Raw genomic sequence first — 18,625 nt, 5'->3', positions numbered from 1 at the left:
AGTGAGTGAACCACAATTTCATGAACCAAACATAAAAGCAACAATATCAGGCATTTGTATCATGGCTTCCTTAGGAAAGTGAACAAGGCCTTGGATTAGATAGCTTCCTTTGTAGCTAAACACATAAATGTCATTTGGCAACCTAAATAGGATCACCAAGATAATCTTAAATTACTGACAATTCTTATCTCAGGATAATATGATTCTCGATGATCTAAAATCATCTCATTTAGTATGCTATATTTTAGTGACTAAGAAGTCTCAATCATTCATGAGTAATCCGTTGGGTATTTTCCAAGAATCCAAAATTCCTAATCATATAATACTAAAATTGTTTCTAACATATTTCAAAAAATACATTTATTAATTATATAAAATATATTAGAATAAATTATTAATAATTAATTATTTATATATTCTTAAAATATATATTTATTAATCATATAAATTATTAATCCTTTAAAAATACATTAATTATTACTATATAATTATTTTTTAATTAATACTTATAATATATTATAAATTTTAATCCACGGTCACTATTTTGGCATAATCTTAGATATCTAACATTAAGAACGGATTTTTGATCACTGTTGCATGGTGATCATCATTATAAAAGCAAATCTAGTGATCTCGCCGACTCCATCCATATCATTTTTGATTTTGGGATAATCACTTGTCACCGAAATCCTGCTAAGGTTCTACTTTTTTGAGATTTGGTCCAGCCAATTTACATCAGATGCTGGTGATTGCATTTATTCTAAAATCGCCCTGGAAAAAAAAGGGAAAGAAAAAAAGAGAGAGCGAGAGAGAATCTGAAACGAATACGTACGAGCACGCCTTGCTTTTTGAATTTGAATTCGACACGGCTAGAATCTCTACCCAATTTGCTCACATGTAATTCAATTCCAGTCTGAAGTTGAATCGGGCTGAACGATGGGATCGCCGGCCAACCAGAGGGGTATTATTTTGTGCACTAGATCTTGTGCCCTAGATCGGACGGTCAGGGAACGAAATAAAACCCCCAAGCACTCCCACCTCAACAGACCTCAAGCAGCGAGGAGAGTCCTTGATCCATCTCCTCCCGCGAACGCCGCAGCTCTTTTACTCTCACCAAAATGGTGAGAACCCTAGTCGCATTTCCTCATGGTTCGGTCGATTCCTCTTGTCTCTTTAGAAGAATCCTTCGATCTTTTACCGTTCTTTGGCTAATATGGGTTCTTTCCCTGCTGGATTCTGAAGCCGTTCAAGCGTTACGTGGAGATCGGGAGGGTCGCTCTCGTCAACTATGGGAAGGACTATGGCAGGCTTGTCGTTATCGTCGACGTTATCGATCAGAATCGAGTACGCCTCTTTTTCTATCACTCCTTTCGTTTCGTGGATCCATTATGCCTTATTATTCTCCTGAATTTGGATGTATTTTTTTCTTTGGTTACAGAAATCACTGTTTTTTTTTTTTTTTGATTTCGTGAGTGTTCTAGAATTTCTTTACTTTCACAGACGTGGGATGTTTTTACTTGTTCTTCATATGAGTGTTTAGGGATCTCAGCTTTATGAATAGTTTTTCTTCCTTTTTCTTTCTTTCTTTCGTTGAACGAGTTACTTGGAAGATCATGATATGAGTGAAATGGAAAGGAGATATCGTATTCTATGAACAAATGCATGCAGTATACATGCAATTATTCAGAAAGTAAGGGTTTTTCAACTCCTTTCACTGTTTACAATGAACCCCTGTTATCCTGAAAATTCTGAGCCATCTTTTTCTTTTTTTTTTGGGACACAAATTAGGAGCGCTTCACTTTCTCATGCCTATCTCCAATCTCTATTTATTCCACTGAGATGTCCTAACGAATTTAATATTCTTAAGGTAGTAACTACTATATTTATAACAACAACAACAACAACAACAACAAAAATCTGAGGCTGATCATTCCATAGGCATTGCTATCATTCAATATCTTCGGGGTGGTTATATGATTTGTAATTGATTTGCCAGATCGTAGATACCTGATGGATTATTTTGTGGGGGTTTTAGGGTGCGCTATTTGAGATAGCATGATTTAGATTATGCTTGTTCACTTGTTATAAGCTGTGGTTATGAAAATTGTTTGTGGAGTGTGATCTTGTCTTTAGTTCTGTAAGTCCTGCATGGCCATGAGTTTCCAGTGTTGGTGGTTAGTATGACAAGATCAGAGTGTAATATTACCTTGATCAAATTAGCGTCATCTTGAAATACCGCACCTAGGTTTTTGCTTATGTTATTGCATGTTGTAAAGAATGAAGCGGCCGTTCCAATCTGGGACCAGTTGAGTGTTCTTACATGCCAAAACAATCTTGTACTTATCTTCCATAATCAAGAATGTGGCGAGCAAATGTTTCCTGGTAGTTCAACTCCTCTTCCATGTTTGATATGCCATGCCGTTACATTGTCCAATGCAAATAACTTTTTATTCATTGATAAAAAATATGATGCCTATGTAATTGTTATCTTTGTTGTGATTTTTTATTCTTTTCTTTTATGCAAGCCATGAAGTTTCCAATGTCTTTTTTGTGCAATTATGAATTAGATGGGTTTATATAGCTTTGCATTAGATGTCTTGTTATAGTCTAGTCTGCCTGTGTACTTGTTTTTCGGATGGCAGTCATTATTTCTTGGATGCTCAAGTTGATGATCATTTTGATGATTCTTGTATCTGCTTAAAAAATTGTTAGGCTCTAGTTGATGCCCCTGACATGGTGCGAGGACAAATGAATTTCAAGAGGCTTTCCTTGACTGATATAAAGATTGACATTCCGAGACTTCCTAAAAAGAAGTCCCTAATTGCTGCCATGGAAGCTACTGGTATGATATTACATATAGCCAGTTATCTTTGATCCACTGTGGTGCATCTGCTAATCCTTTTGATTGCAGATGTGAAGAACAAATGGGAGAACAGCTCATGGGGAAGGAAGCTCATTGTGCAGAAGAGGAGAGCTTCACTAAATGACTTTGACAGGTTCAAGGTCATGCTTGCAAGGATCAAGGTTTGTTACAAGTCCTTTATAATTTGATCTCTCTCTCTCTCTTGCGCGCGCGCAAGCACGCGCACAAGTATTTATGCTTTATTTTTATTATCCAGTTTGCTTATTAATCTGATTCTGTATGTTCAGAGGGGAGGTGCTATCCAGCAAGAGCTTGCGAAACTTAAGAAGCAGAATGCATCTTGAGCTCCTTATTGACAGCAATTTTTTCCAAGTCTCTTTGGAATGCACCAATTATTTTTTGTTCTGTCATTAGGCAGTCCTGTTTGGCTGATTTTTAAGATGAATTTTGAATAGAGAGGTCTTGCCGAGAGTTTTATGGAACAAGATTATTTATTCGAAGTTTTTATGGCTTCCCATGCAAAATTTTGCAATTTATTTCTCTAACATGTGGCTTCTTATTTGCACTACTGCCTCTGCTGACGGATCCTAGATAGGATCACAAGAAATGAGTGTTGAATGAGATTATGAAATGGAAGACGGGCTTGGAATAGCATTGCAATTGCAGCGTGTTATTTGAGAGAGGTTTCTTTTTTTTTTTTTTTCTACTGAGACCATTACCTCCTTATGATTTTGTCAAGAGTCTTACAGGAGATGGAGAAGAGGGTAGCGGTGGCAAGAAGGCTCAATCCTTTTAGTTCGTCAGTCTGAATAGTATTCCCTTCTTTTTTTTTGGTACAATTGTATTCCCTTCTTTCACCACCTTCCTATTGAGAAGCTAGTGGAGTGCTTCCTATTCTCTCTCTCTAAAGTACATATATAGGCTGAAACACAAAAACAACAACGGAGTACAATTCAAGTGCTAACAGATCCAATATTATAGTTGTTGATCATTACAAAAGCCGGCATCAACAAAAAGAAATGAATTTTCGCAAGCACAAATTTTACATTATTGTTTACAAGACAGCGGCAAATAACCAATCAATTACCAAAACCTCTCAGCCATATTTTGATAGAACATGCATCTTACCTCGCATGAATTGTAGGAATTAGCTTATCATGCAGACACCTTCTTGTCGCTGCTCCTGCTGCGGAAGGGTGAAAGAATGGAGAAGGGGCGAGAAACTGTAACAGGAATAAAGTCAATGAACAAGATCAACCACATCAAAAACAGAACCAATAATCTTGAAGTGAGATTTAGGGAGAATTCATTAAGGGCAGTAGTCATAATTCAGCCAAGGTTTGGAAGTAAAGAAAGTATAGGAGGGGAGAGGAATAGTTCGGGGAGATCTGCAGGATCTTGACATACAGAACTCAATTTAGGAAAGATCATTATAATTCACAAAATACCACATACTATCTAATGTAATCCAAAAACCAGGAAATTGTTAAAAAAAAAAACAAAAACAGCAATTTTCTTAGGCTAGGGTAAAATAAGGAAAAATCTTTCTGGCTTGGTGGCAATGGTGGCCTCAACTTGCAACGCACATTGATCTAGATCTAGATTTCAATTATTATATTAGGTATCTAAACTAAGATCCAAATCCACGTCTGAGCATGGGACTCATGCGCAAATTTCACTCCAAGAAAAGCTCAGTCTTGAATTGGGTACAAATCCTTCTTCCATAATAAAGGAATCGGGTTCGGCTTCACGTTAGAATTCCACCCCTACCTCACCATCATCTCTCTTCCTTTTTGTGAATCTGAAGCATCTCTCTTCCTTCACCGCCAGTCCAACCCCACTTCATCCCCTAAACTCCTTTATCCTGCACAACATTCACCTGTGTGTGTTCCCTCCTCTTGTAATGCCTCCTTACCTTCTCACCATCAATCTCTAGCTTCCATTCCCAATGCTCCCTCAACTCAAGTTCCTTCCCTCCCCCCAACGCAACTTTCTCTTCCCTGCCAACTAGTAGCAACCCTCTCCCACAAGTAGTCTTACTCCTCTCACAACCCCTCCTATGCTCCAATCTGCCACCTTTCCCCTCCAGCTACTCCAACAACCAGCATCCAGCAAGGCCAGAGATGTACCAATTCCCAATGACCTATCTTCATTAAAAATCTTCATTGAGAAGATTTGACATCAAGTCTTCGGCTGAGATATCTATCAAAATTTGAAGACGCTGATATTTAGAGTGCGCTGATTCGCAATTGGCTACACCCATGCCCAAATCCAAATTGTATTCTAAGTTCGAAACTTAGACCGTACCCAATTTGCGAGGTCAGGTATATACTTACTGGATCTGACAACAAAACGGACTCTGGGTCCAATATTAAGTGTTCATCAGCTATATTATTAGGCCATTTTGGGTTTATTCTGGAATCTTATCTTCCAAGTTATTTGCAAGGTTTGATCCATAATCAATATTTGATCCAATAACTACTGGATTTGGGATCAGATATCAAGTGGTAATTGAATTTATTGTTTTGTTGTTTCGCTGTTACTCCCAAGAGTTTATAACCCCACTTTCTGAGCCGAATAGACCTATTCTTTTCAAAATAACCAGAGTATTTTAACTCCTACTGGTTCTATAGTCAACAAGTTATGATTGGACTTCGTATAAGGATTAAGGCTCTCAAAGCTCTTACATAGAATAGATACAAGAGATATTAACTCATACAAGATTTGGATGCCAGGTTTTTGGATTGGATTTAATCTGCCTATATCCTTAACGAGATCTCATAGCCAATTTGACCCTATTTTTTAATATATGAGTCCAAGTTTTTACTATCAGTTCATGGACCATTGGCCTCCATTGCCACCTTCACTGCCATTACATAGACATCAAATGGAGAAGATAAACTACTTGTCTAATTTTATATAATAGATGTTAATCTATATTAATATTATGGGATAGAGATATTAGGTTTTCAGGTTTGAATATATGTACATCCAGATCTAATGAGAGAGACGAATCATTTATCTATATTTTTATAATAAATGTTAGTTTTATTAACACTAAGGACTTGTTTGGTTCGCGGGAAAAAAAAGGAAGGAAAGTATGGTCAACGGAAAAATAAAGAAAAGCCTTTTGTTTGGTTATAGTTTTCAAAGAAGAGATATGGGAAAGTAGCTTTTCTATGAGAACAAGATTTCCGTGTTTCATGGAAAAGCAAACTCATGAGGAATATGAAAAAGCCATTTTCCCACTAATTGAGAATTGGGATCTTTTTTTCTAAAACTACCCTTAAGCCATCAAATTCCATGGATAAGGTTTTTTCCTTTATTAAAGGTACAATAGATATTTCACACAACCTTCTTAAGAAAGTAGAAACTCAACCAAACATAAATCACTCCAAAATGGTTGAATTTCCATGGTCAACCAAACATGCCAAAATTATTTTTTCACGCATCATATTCGCAGAAATCAGCATCCAACGAGAAAAAATTCTTCTCGCGAACCAATCGAGTCCTAAAGGGTTGAGTTCTTGGCATTCAGGTTTTGAAGATAGCTATTACCTCCATGGGAAACCACATTCAGTTCAAAACTTGGGATCCATGTCTGACCTAAGAACCATCAGGTCCTAATTTTAGGTTTCAAATCCAATTTTAGGGTCAACTTTCGTTACTACCTTGTTTCTGATGACAGCTTTGAGGGCTGCTGAAAGCTTGTTAAAATACTTGGATAAATGTTACTTGTCATGCACGCTATCTCGTAAAATACTGTGTTTCGCTAGCATGAGAAGATAAGAAATTTAACTATCTAACCTTTAGTTTGAGTGCCTCCAGCATGGCTATCATCTTGGGAAATGAGATTCTTCAGCATATGAACTGAAATATAAAAGAAAGAGCTGTCAGATATAAGCACTAAAATCAGTAAATTAGGAACATATGTTAGCGCTTGAGTCCTAAGTTCCTTATGGAGTAAAAATGCTTTTTTATGGCCCTTTAGGGTAATTAGAAATTGTCCATATTTTCTTTCTGTGATGGAATCACCTTTGCTGCTTTTCTCTTGAACATTTGTCTGTAACAGAGCAAGAGGTGAATATTTATTAAGAAAGTAGTGAATGAATTTGTAAATCTTATGAATTTCTTTTACATATATGCTGCATTGGTTCTTATGAATTTAGGTCTGCAGTGCTGCAATTTCCAAGCAAGCTGCAAGCTTCCAAGGTAGCACATGAATCTCAGATGAAGCAAGCATTATATGGACAGATCTTGCTATTACACCTTCTCAGTTCAGGCATCTTCTTTATTCGGATTTGATTGGATGTAGTCAAACTAGATGGATTTAATTCATCTGTTTAATCAAAAAAGAGGGGGGAAGAACTAGTACATTTTCATAGGAAGTCCTTTTTTTAGATAAGAAAATGTAATAACAAGTCAAAAGATGGCTTTTAGTAAAATGCCTGGAATTACAGATTCTAACAATAAAATAAAAGAATTTGTCTTGTAATTAGTATATGCAAAAATAAATTAATACAGAATGGAGATGTCTAATCTTGTGTCACTGTATCTGAAATAAACTTTATATTTATTTCAAGGAAACTGGTCATATGAACAAAACCACCTTAAAATTTAATCACAAGATGATGAATGTGAGAAGCATTATTTGGATTTGTATAAGAGATTAGGTCTTACCATCATTTAACGAAGCAGCAGCTATAGCGTGTTCATCTATAGACGATGCATCTGAATCTTGGTTACCCTCACCTGTTGCTGAGATGTGGCTCTTTCTTCCAAATTTTAATAACTTTCTAAAACCTTTTGTTTCTTTGCTCCGAGGCTCCTTGTGCGACTCCTGAGTATGATCTACTGAATTCGAGTCCATGGCAAAACTGGACACACATGCCTCAATACTCTCATTGGGCATTCTATCCATTTCAGAGTTTCGAACAGGCAGTACTTGAGCATATTCTACATTATCGGCAGTGGAATCCTCAAAGGATGTTGTTCCAGCATAGGGAGCTTGATAAGGCTTATCTATGACTGTAGAGTTTGAGAACTTCTGAGGCTCCTCCTTTGAGTAATCAATAACCACCTGATCATCACAAGCATTGTTTATCAAGATTTGTCCTATGAATAAATGTCTAAAATAACACGGCATTGAGAGGAAGCTGGGTAGAGTTTTATTGTCACCACTGACAAGACAGCTTTATCTATAAGAATGCTAGGTTGCCTTTAAGGACATTCAAGAAATGAAGATCATCGAGACACTTTTCTCTTCCAAAAGAAATTGAAACTGCAGCATGATATGCTCGAATCCTTTAAAAAACCTTCATTAGGATGTTCGAGCCTCAATAAAGCACTATTAATTCCCACATCAGCTTCCTTATCAACATCTGGAGTCAAAATATAACTGACAGTAAAATGAAGATTTTCTCTGAATTTCAAAATATTTTTTTTTCTTGCCAAGAACTGTGATGCTAAAGAAAAACTTTTAAGCAGGATACTATAGAAGATACAGAAAATAAGTCTGTTAAGGAAACAAAATCACTCATAAGTAGCATTTTGTCGCTTTATCCTCCTGATTTTATTATAAAATTGAGAATGATTGCCAACCTTCAGATGAAAGCAAACATCATGCTTCCTAGAGAAAATAAGTACTCCTTGATTTATTAAAGAATGAGAACATTTGAATTTCTTTGACCTACATTGCATAACGGAGATCATCTATTCAACTAAAGAAGAAAAAAGAGTTTTTTTTTGCAAATCACACCCATTGTTTTTTCAAAATTAGATATATAACATTGCCTTATACCCTATTTACAAATCGACCCAAATAGTGTCATTTCATTTTGCAAAAAGCACTTGTGGTTAGGTTTACGCTAGTAGAATACTGTATGGCCATTTACCTAATCATTTGGAGGGACCCTTGTAATTTAGGGGATGAATTACAGCTGTCCCCATTCTAAATAGTCCTCTGTTCACCATTTTCTTCCCTCAATCTTGTTCCAATGCTAGGGCTCTTCCCCATCACCCCCTCCCAGCCATTGTAAAGCTAGAATCACCCTTAGTTTGGATCACATTCCCTCAGTTGGGATCATCCTCCAACTGCCGTCAAACCAGCAATGACAACAATTGCAAGCATAACCCCAGCTACATAATGCATAATTTAGGCTTGCAAAAGGTGAAGAATACCACAACCAAATCAATGATCCAATCAACCAAGCTTACAAAGTCATACATTTTGGTAAAAAAATCTTTTCCAAAAGCCATCCCCCACACATTTTATTTTTTGTTTTGAAACCAGTTGGAAATCCCACTTGACATTTAATTGAGCATAGAACAGGGGAGTAGGAATCCCCACACTCAAGAGGAATCAAGAACCACATCAAACCCACAACAAAGCACAAGGTAGTGAAATAGAAGAAGCCTGATAGGATTCACACAGTTATCCCCCTTCCAGCATTGGATAGATGGACCGCCACTACCATCTAGCGTGGGTGAGGGTCCATAGCTGATCCATGAAAGGACAACATTAGCTCATTTCTTTTGGGTCTCTCTGGTGCTGCGTCAAAAAGGAACAAGCCTTGAAATAGCACCTCCATTGCTGAGCAAGCTAATGTTGGGATCATACACAGAGGACAGCAACTAGATTAGCATCCTAACATTCTTGAAGTCCGTAGTCACCAAAAAAACTGACCCTACTCATCATCAAAATCAAACAGCAACTATTCCCGCCAACAGCCACACTTGATTCACCAATTGCATTAAAAACTACCCATCTGTTAGTCCTACCTCCAAGCTACTTAACATCTCTTGAATGGGCTCCATTAGCTTTGATTCTTGAAAACAACTAACCTTAACCATGCTAAGGTTGACTTAGTTGCAGACAGCCCCTTGTCTCTATTCCTTGCCAAGTTCTTTGATGTTCCAGCTTAAAAATTAACATGGAGAAATAGCAGAAGTACCAATCACATGGGAGCATCTAGCTGTTCCTTGCCATTACTCAGATACGAAGATGCAAAACAGACCTCAACTGTCAAGGAATCAATAAAAATCAGTGTATGTCTCCGAAACATTCTGTAACCACCTTTATGCTAATGACCAACTCCAGCTTGTAGCTTTGAACAGCCAAAAGCCATTTACAAAAGATCTCCAGAACTTGAAGTCTCCTTGATTAGCTTATTAGTTACAAGGACATCCATACAAGCCTCCTTTCTGTTTATACAAACAAGATCATATTTGAAGAGTAGCCAATTAAAGAAAGCACTGGCAACGGTGCTGTGAGCATGGGGAATGAAATGAGACTGCAAAATCCTAAATGGGAAAGGGCTTCGCTCATGTGAGAGAGGGCGATGGTTGGAGTCATCAAGGATCCCTAGTTAACACTAACCAAGGGTAACTTGATGATCTTCCATCTCTAGTTAGCTTAACCAGGGGCCCTGGCAAAGTGGGGCGACTAGAGCCTAACAAAGGTGGTTTTTTGCAATTTAAAACATTATTACTGGATCAATTTGTAAATATCAATGAGGCATGCTTTTATATGTATTTTCAATAAAATGGTGGGTGCGGTTTGTAAAAAAACCAAAAATGGTTCTCTACAAAAGTATGAATCTTAAATTTAAAGCATCATGGTAGTTGCTTTGTCAAATCATACCTCATCGGAATTCAGCTGCTCATCCAACTCATGTTCACTGGAATTCTCAACTTCGCCTACGATTATGGGTGAAGGTGGAGCATGGATAGCTCCATATTCTGAATTCAGCCCAACCGTCTCTATTTTATCATCTCCATGCATTCTATCTTCTATGCCTATCACTGCTTCAAATGCTTGAACAGCAGGAGCTGAAAGAACCTCATTTTTGAGCATCACAACTGTCTTCTCAATTACTAAATTGTCATGACTGTTGCTGAGCCTTGATGCCTTGTTATTAATCCTTTTTGCATGGATGGTGTCAGAAAATTGAGAAGTTCGGCTTACAGTTCCTTTTTGTGATGTCTCTTTAGCAGCTGACTTGTTTTGGACCATATTGGAAGGGCCTTTTGATGTTCTAACCTTCAGCTCTGGCAGAGTTGCTAACTTGCTTTTGTCCAGTTGCATTAGTGCAGAGATCCTTTTTTGTGGCTCATCAGGTATGCCTATCTTTGGTACTTCAGCACTGGTAACTGATTTTAGCGAGGAAGTGTGCCGAACATTACTACCTTTGGGATCAGAAAGTCTTCTAGTTTGAACAGAAGCTGTCTTTGCTTCTGGTGTGGAATTACCAGTCTCTTTCTTCATCTCAGACAATGATGACACTGACCGACTTAATCCATGGCTACTACCATTTAATTTGCTAGTTCTTGTGATTTTCTGAGAATCGTTGGACCCAACCGAAGAGGTTCTGGTAGGCAGCTTTTGTAAAGGTGAAGATCCAGGATCCGAGTCATTAAACTTTGATCCTCTGTAAGAACTTGGAGAAAGCTTTTTCGGCAATCGAGATTTGCTCTGTTGGGGGGTCAATGGCGGCTGAGTGGCATTCGAACTACCCCTAGCAGCAATTCTCTTTTGTCTTTCTCTTTTTAAAGCTTCCAATCGCTTTATCTCTTCCTCTTCCTGAAAGTAGAAAAAACCAAGACATAACAGTCCAGGATGTGGCCAAACCAATCTAGCTAAACGACAAGAAACTAAGAGAGATAGACTTAGTAAAGATGACTGCAAAGGCTTTAACAAAGAAAAGGAAAACAGAATTGTTTTGTAGAAATTTCATAAAGTTATTCTTAGATTTTATTTTATAAGCTTATCAGCATAAGACCATATAAGAAAAAAAAGAAAGATTTATATCAGGTATCTATTGAATTATAATCCTTCCCGTCGCCTTATTCTAGTAGTGGCATGTACTATTTATCAAAAGACTAAACGTGCCCTAATAACATCTTAAAACAAGGAAGAGGAAGCACCAAACTCTTAGTGAATCATGAAAATACCATCTCTTTCTTTGCTTTCTGAAGATCAGCTTTGAAGGCCCGCAGTTTCTCTGCACGTTTTTGTGCTTCAGCCGGTGGATTCATCTTTGAGGATGTCCCTTTCCTCATCAGTGCATCCTTTTTCTTTTTCTCCAATTTACTCTGTGAAACTTTTGACTTTTTGTCCTTGTCTGAATTTTTTGACTCTTCTTTGGTGCTTGTTGAGACATCCTCATTGTTTCTGGTTTCAATTTTGACAGCATTTTCAACAGGAATCTGGATATCATAGTCTTTAGCAGGATCATAACCAATGGATACACTCTCCATCCCACGCTCAGGCAGTAAGATCAAATCATCCGGTTCATAAGTGAGTTGATTTTTAGGCTTACTAGAAGAGTCCTCAGTTCTATGCAGAGCTGGAGGGCATTCAGAATCTATGTCAATAGCAGTTCTGCCATCTTGTCCAAGTTGATCTTGTGAGCCTGACCTAAATGGAACAATGAAGGACTCATCTGTACCATTATACGAGGATTTCTTATCCAAATTTTTATCAAGTTCATATTGCAGATCAACAAGTGGGTCTGAAGAATTCTTACTGCTCATTTGCTTTTCTCGTCCATAAATCATGAAATCATCACTGGTTACACTTCTATATCCTCCCCTTCCCCCTTCTATTTCTTTTAGCTGGCTATCTATTAAGCCTTTTCCTTCACTTGAAATTAATAATTCATCATTTGAAGCCATCTGCTTCATCCGGATTGCCTTACCATTAAGTGAATCTAATCCTACCATCCTCTGATCCCGCACATTACCAGAATCTCTTTCAGGAAGAAGGATAGGATCGCCTTCACCATTGTTCTGTTTTCTCTTGATTGGAGGCTCTTTTTCACTAGCAAAGATGTCCCCATCAACAGTTCTTGCCTTCTCTTCAGCTCTCAACAAGTAACTCTGAAATGCCTGCCAGTTTTCAGAATCTGCCTCTGGTCCATAAGTGATTTCATCCTTGGCATATGCATCTAAAGATTCCATAGATTTGACATGAACCTCATTTCTCTTTGAAGTTCTTGAAGAGTTCTTATGCTTCCTGTAATGGTCATCAGACATATCTTCGCTTTCCTCTTCAGTTTCACTATCAGAAGCTGATACTGATTCACTTCCTGATGTGTCATGCCTCTTTGATGTAATGTAATTTATGTTCCGAATGACAACCACACCAGACTTTTTCTTTCCTGAACGGCCAATCCTTTTATGTGATTCACGACCATGAGAACCTTCTTTCTCAAACTCTGATATATTTTGATCTGCACCATCCTGTGATCTTGTACCAGAACCACCCATTTCTGATGCCTCCAACTCGGTATTGCTATCTTTACTATCCATGGAATGCCTCTTCTGCCATGTTTTTTGAGGCGTGTTGAATCTCGGATCCTCCACTGGAGAATATGGGGAGTGGAAAGATGGACCACCCCCTGGATAATTCTGATAATATGGCATGCCTTGCATAGGATAAAGTTGAAAGAGGGGCGGACCTGCCAGAGAATGCACAGGCCATTGGGGATGTATAGGATGCTGAAAATGGCCTGGGTAATACTCATTGGGTCCCAATGGAACCTGCGGATCTGAATGGATCTTTCTATCTGGCCACAGGAAACAAATGAATTCAAGTTACATTGATTTCATCATATTTAGGAATGTAATGCCTAAGGAGTATTGGAAAATAAGGAGGAGTCTTGGAGCATAGTCTGCAAGAATACACACAAATATATGCATGTATCTGTTTATTATTGATGAAGAATACTCATCTGTATTGTCATTCAAATGCAGAAAACAGGTATTCAAATTAAGGGGGATATCACAAGACAAAAAAACAATTTTCAAATGGCAAATTCCATCTTAGGAAGCTTTAACGGAAGTCACCTATTACAAAAAGTCCAAAAAATTTGGGACATGAAAAGGTGGCTCGACTTTTCATGAACAATGATAGGTTGAAAATTTAAAATTAAAAAATAATCCAATTAAAAGCTTCATAACATTTTTATTAACAGAAGGAGCTTCCTGTTATTATATAAAAAAAAAACAAAACATCTTTTAACAAGATTGAAAATGCCTTTGTTGAAGCCAAAAAAGGGAAAAGATGGAGAAGCTCAGGGCCCATTTGGTATTGTTTATTTTTTCATTTTTTGTTTTCAAAAAACAAATAAGAAAAATGAACTAGAATAAACTAGAGCTTTTGAAGCAAAGGTTGTTGCTTTCAAAGAGTGAAAGAAAAAGAAGGAATAACAGAAGCTTTGTGCAAATGCTATCTTCAACATCAGTCTCCACCTGGTATTTGACTAATTTATAGACAATAACAATACCGAGCAGGCCCTTCACTTTTTCTTTAGTTCCATATAGAAATATTGGACATGCAATAAAAGGGTGTTACAATAAAATACCAACTTTCTGGGTACAGTTGCATTAACTCTAAGGTACGTCTGTTTGGTCTGAGCTCAAAATAATCCATACCAGTTGTCCCATTGCTCTCTGTGCCCATATCCCCACAGGAGACAGGCCATGCGTCGCCAAATTCTTTCTGTTTCCTAGAATCTCCAGAAAGTATAATCCCCGAGGCATTCAAAGAAGAAAATTCAGATCGGGCAGACATTACTTCTGCAGCCTCAACTTCAACCCATTGTCCAGTTTCATGCTTTCTCTTCCATAACTCCATAAATCTTAAGCACGCTTCCCTGTTCAATGGAAGGAAAAAGCAAATTGATGGTTCTCTCTCGATACAGAAGAACTCTAAAATTTTTTCTCAATTCGTACATACAAAACATATTCTAATTTTGTCACTATTTTATGAAAATCAAATACTTTGTAATGTTTTGATAAGCTTTGCAAACAAACCGTGCATTAAGCCTAAAATTATACTGGATTTATCAAGTAATTCTCTCTCTTTCTCATGAATCTCATTAATTCTCTCTGTACATTTGTTCACAATCAAATAAGTTCAAACTTTCTCCCCCTGTTTGTTCTTGCTGAAATAATTCTACATCTCAGATAAGTAACAACTGAAAGTTTGAAACTATTAAAAGGGAGAAAGAAGCAAACTCTCTGCAACACTATGCAAGCAAGTTTCTTATAAAGAACGGCTTACATTAAACGCAATGCTCCGAAGCACTCAGCAAATGATATCAATTGTGCCATGTGATCCATGTCAAAACCAGCTGCTACAGCACGTGCAAAGGCCATACCCTGCTCTTTCTGCAATACGATTTTGCGGGTCTCAAGTACCCTCAAGAGTTGAACTCTGCAAAGAAACATTATAAATAGGAACATGAACATGAACAATTAAAACTTCATGCAATATTGAAAATGATAGCACTCTAGTATAAATGGATGTATAGTAGCATGCAGTGCATGTAAAGTTGAACCTTTGCATACACCTCAGTTAGCAAATGTGTAGTGCAGGGCAAGCAAAGACTGCTGTATCCACATAAGCAAGAGTATTACTGTATACGTTGTTAACCAAGTATTTTAAATTCATGACCATCTAACTGAAATTTGAAGTCCATTTGACTTTTCTAGACTCCTAATTAGCATTGTGCTAGATTTATGCAATGAACTACTAAATGAAGCAAAGAAGAATACTAATGTACTCTCCCAAATGTAATTTGAGTAAGGAATTACAACAAAGTTTCTAACATAAATCTCAGTTGTCCGTACTTTGAATTCTCCTCCTGTGGTGCGGATCCATTTGAATCTGATGGATGTGGTTGTGACCCGGGCTGCAGTTAATCAAGAGAAACAACAATTAGAAAATCTCTGATAGAGAATAATCATATTCAGAATACGTATCTCATTATCAATACCTTGTAAAGAACTATTGCCTTTTCTGCATCAGCATCAAATGTGGACTTGCTACCTACCCATGATCATGCAAAGTCAGATTGTGTCATAATAAGCCAAGAATTTAATCCGATAATAACAAATCTGAAGCTCAAATGGAGTCACAAATAATGGAATTCATAATACTGATAAAGTGATGCAGTAATAAGAAACATGTATTGGATAACTTGTTTAGCAGTTTTGTCAAATGTGGATACAGTTCAAAAGATGATCCAAAATTTTTACCCGCATCTTATTACAACAACTAGTGAAAGACCCATCAACCTTCATCTTGAAGTCAGATGAATGCAAATCTCTCAGATTTCAGTATCAATCAGACAACTTCCTGCTTAGTTAATTGGTTTGTTTTAAGGTTGCCAAAGACGTAAAACTCAAATGGTTGGCCACAAATTTCCTCGTCCAAAGGGCTAAACTTTTCAGGTCAAGGTGAATTATCAGCTGCCATCCCACTCCACAGGATAGTGGGTTTGACTATCAGCCCCAGTCAATCAGACACTGGCAATAACATGTTGCAGATTTAAGACAAAATAGAACCTCTCTATAGGTGACCCTTTGGGCTACACAATCACAGCCGCACATGATCATGTGTCACGAAGAAAAAAAAAATAATGTGAATGCATGTGGAATAGACAAAGAGAAACCAGCTGGAAATCTCTCCCATATTATTCAAAGGATAAACTCCTATTAAAATTAAATAACTGAGTTTGGCATACCTTCCGTGTACTCTACTGGTTTTGTTTGATGATCTTCCACCTGCCAAATAGCAAAGGTCAAATGTCATTTGAATTTTAAGAAAGGAAGCATGAACAAATAGATTGAGAACTAACGGTGCTCAAGCCAAGATTGTCGGTGCTCTGAATAGCAATTGCCTCCTCAATCTGCAAGATCTCGGACTCTATGGTGGTCACCCGCTCCAGAACCTCGGGCGTGCTCACAAAACGAACAAACCTACAACAAATAGCACACTTATTTTGAAGTATCAAACTATACCTCTTTATCAAAGTCTCAAGAAGAGGAAATACTTCAGGTCTATGAAACAAAATGGATATTCCCCATTCGGAAAATCAATTGCAAATATAAAACAATGAAGGGCAAATATGCAATTTGTGTGTAGTGCAGCACTGAAGAAGGATCTACAGACCTCTCCACAATGCCCTTGGTAAACCATACTGCATCGATTTTAGGGTCTGGTTCAAGTTTAATAGAGTAACCACCCTTGGCAATTTGATCCTGAGCAGTCTTCAGATGCGCGAGAAAAGGGTTCAGTAACCCAGATGCAATCTTCTCCGTCTTACCATTTGCAACAATAACCAGATCACACCTGAAAAAAAAGGAGACTGAGTCTCTAGTCTGCAGCTATTCACAATCAATCTGATTAATCATGCCTAAAACTAGCCAATCTGTATCCATATTCCCCAGATTTAGACAAGCACAAGAAGCAGACTATTCCTATCAATTACAATTATGAGGTTTAGATGTTCTACATTTTGCAAGCAGAGATCATAACCGTGATAATTGGAACAGACCATACATTCCATTTTGATCAAAATGATTAGATATTTATAAAGGGGCCTAACAATTAAAATTTCGAGAACTGGAACGCAGATATCAACAGCAAAACCAGAATTCCCAGATCAAGTCCTATCACTTTCATAAGACATTTATCTAAACAGAAACCTTCACATGGATGCATCCAAGAGATCAAAAACCATGATAATCATCCAAATGCTAGTTTCTTCGTATGACATCTAACTCGACTAAATCCACCACGTCAAGGATTTCATAATTAGACCGAAAGGATCCATGTTTCTCAAAGCCTATTTAGTCTAAGCTTTGTGGTAATAAAACTCTAAGCTCATTAACCCAAACCCTAATAGGCGAATCATCTCTCTTGCCCAGTCCCAACATTCCAATCCAGCGACTCTTGTTGAGAGAAACCTAAAGATTCAACAGAACCAGTGACCTCGGAGGCGATCTGGTCTGGAGCTGACCTGGTTCGGGTAGGCGTCAGATGGAACACCAGCGAATCTAGCCGAGCCTCCTGCTTCATCGCGCCAGAAGCTCCCCTTGTTCCTTCCTTCCACCGAAGCTAGCGCTTTGATCCCTCTCCCTCTCCCTCTCCTCTCGGGCACTCCCCTCTCTCTAGCCCGCTCGCATACAGATCTCACAAAAAGACAAAGCACCACCTCTTCCCTTCAGCATTGACACAGAGAGAGAAGGAGAAGAAGAAACATGGCTCACAGGATCTCATGGCGGAGAATAAAATCGTTTCTGGAGAGAGGAAGAGGGGTATAACGTCAAAGAGATGCTTAAATGACCAAGAATAAGCGACACGAAGAGAGAGAGAAAGAGAGAGCGAGGAACGAAGGAAAGCTTGAGGAGAGGAGCTCTTTAATGGCGACTTAAAAAACTCATAGAGAGAGAGAGAGTGGAAGAGACGAGGAAGACGAAGATACGAAGAGGAGCTTTTAAATGGAGACCAAAAATTAACTACGACAAACACAAAAGTACAAACCATCAACGGAAAAATAAAAAAAATAAATGAACGAGAGAAGCTAAAATTCATTTATAATATCATGAAAAGATAAATATCAAAATAAAGTGAAATAAAATATGTGTGAGACAGAGACAGGTGGGTCGGGGTTGGCGCTGTGTGGGAACTTTAGTCTTTAGATCCCGACAGGACTGGCCTGGAAATAGCTGCGAGAGACTTAAGAAATATAATTGTAAAATGATGCTTCAGGTTCAGGACTTAGAATAAAACGGGAGAGAAAAATAGAGCTGCTGACATTTCGCTTTCATAAGAGATGCCTTCAGGACTTAAGAGTAAAACGGGAAGAAAAGGACACGGAAAGACAAGTGGACATAAGGAGAACTAGGTGGAGAACTAGGTGGCCTGAAAGGGTGTCGCAGTCATTTCGCTTTCATAAGGAGAGGGATTGT

General features: G+C 37.9%; 2 protein-coding genes across 4 annotated transcripts; one reads left to right on the top strand and one right to left on the bottom strand.

Moving 5' to 3' along the window:
• The first annotated feature begins 949 nt into the window (after positions 1-949).
• On the top strand, positions 950-3,428 carry LOC103703929 (60S ribosomal protein L14-2-like). 2 transcript variants are annotated; one of them, XM_039126436.1, is made up of 5 exons: positions 950-1,121; positions 1,243-1,344; positions 2,713-2,837; positions 2,907-3,024; positions 3,151-3,408. In XM_039126436.1, exons 1-5 carry the CDS (start codon positions 1,119-1,121, stop codon positions 3,205-3,207), a joined length of 405 nt encoding a protein of 134 aa, XP_038982364.1. In that variant the 5' UTR covers positions 950-1,118; the 3' UTR covers positions 3,208-3,408. The 2 variants fall into 2 exon arrangements, with proteins under 2 accessions (XP_038982364.1, XP_008785221.2); XM_008786999.4 differs by having other exon boundaries at positions 952-1,121; positions 2,713-2,842; positions 2,912-3,024; positions 3,151-3,428.
• A 358-nt stretch (positions 3,429-3,786) lies between these two features.
• LOC103703928 (COP1-interacting protein 7-like) lies at positions 3,787-18,185 on the bottom strand. 2 transcript variants are annotated; one of them, XM_008786998.4, is made up of 13 exons: positions 17,674-18,174; positions 16,824-17,003; positions 16,510-16,630; positions 16,396-16,435; positions 15,646-15,698; positions 15,500-15,561; positions 14,931-15,083; positions 14,300-14,520; positions 11,816-13,431; positions 10,506-11,444; positions 7,544-7,943; positions 6,671-6,733; positions 3,787-4,086 (listed from the first exon to the last, which is right to left on the bottom strand). In XM_008786998.4, exons 1-13 carry the CDS (start codon positions 17,730-17,732, stop codon positions 4,019-4,021), a joined length of 3,975 nt encoding a protein of 1,324 aa, XP_008785220.1. In that variant the 5' UTR covers positions 17,733-18,174; the 3' UTR covers positions 3,787-4,018. The 2 variants fall into 2 exon arrangements, 1 of the variants encoding a protein (XP_008785220.1); XR_603522.4 differs by lacking the exons at positions 3,787-4,086; positions 6,671-6,733 and adding an exon at positions 8,042-8,244 and having other exon boundaries at positions 7,804-7,943; positions 17,674-18,185.
• Between the last annotated feature and the right edge of the window lie 440 nt (positions 18,186-18,625).

This window comes from Phoenix dactylifera, chromosome 5 (assembly GCF_009389715.1).
Source record: "Phoenix dactylifera cultivar Barhee BC4 chromosome 5, palm_55x_up_171113_PBpolish2nd_filt_p, whole genome shotgun sequence".
Lineage (NCBI taxonomy): Eukaryota > Viridiplantae > Streptophyta > Magnoliopsida > Arecales > Arecaceae > Phoenix > Phoenix dactylifera.
This window is presented reverse-complemented; position numbering and strand designations above follow the sequence as displayed.

Excerpts from the sequence above, each read along its gene's own strand:
- LOC103703929 (XM_008786999.4), top strand. Across the intron at positions 1,345-2,712 it reads ACGTTATCGATCAGAATCGA|GCTCTAGTTGATGCCCCTGA; the intron begins GTACGCCTCTTT and ends AAAAATTGTTAG. Across the intron at positions 3,025-3,150 it reads TCATGCTTGCAAGGATCAAG|AGGGGAGGTGCTATCCAGCA; the intron begins GTTTGTTACAAG and ends CTGTATGTTCAG.
- LOC103703928 (XM_008786998.4), bottom strand. The coding sequence starts at position 17,732 with ATGAAGCAGGAGGCTCGGCTAGATTCGCTGGTGTTCCATCTGACGCCT. Across the intron at positions 16,436-16,509 it reads ACAATCTTGGCTTGAGCACC|GTGGAAGATCATCAAACAAA; the intron begins GTTAGTTCTCAA and ends GCTATTTGGCAG. Across the intron at positions 15,084-15,499 it reads CCACAGGAGGAGAATTCAAA|AGTTCAACTCTTGAGGGTAC; the intron begins GTACGGACAACT and ends GTTTCTTTGCAG.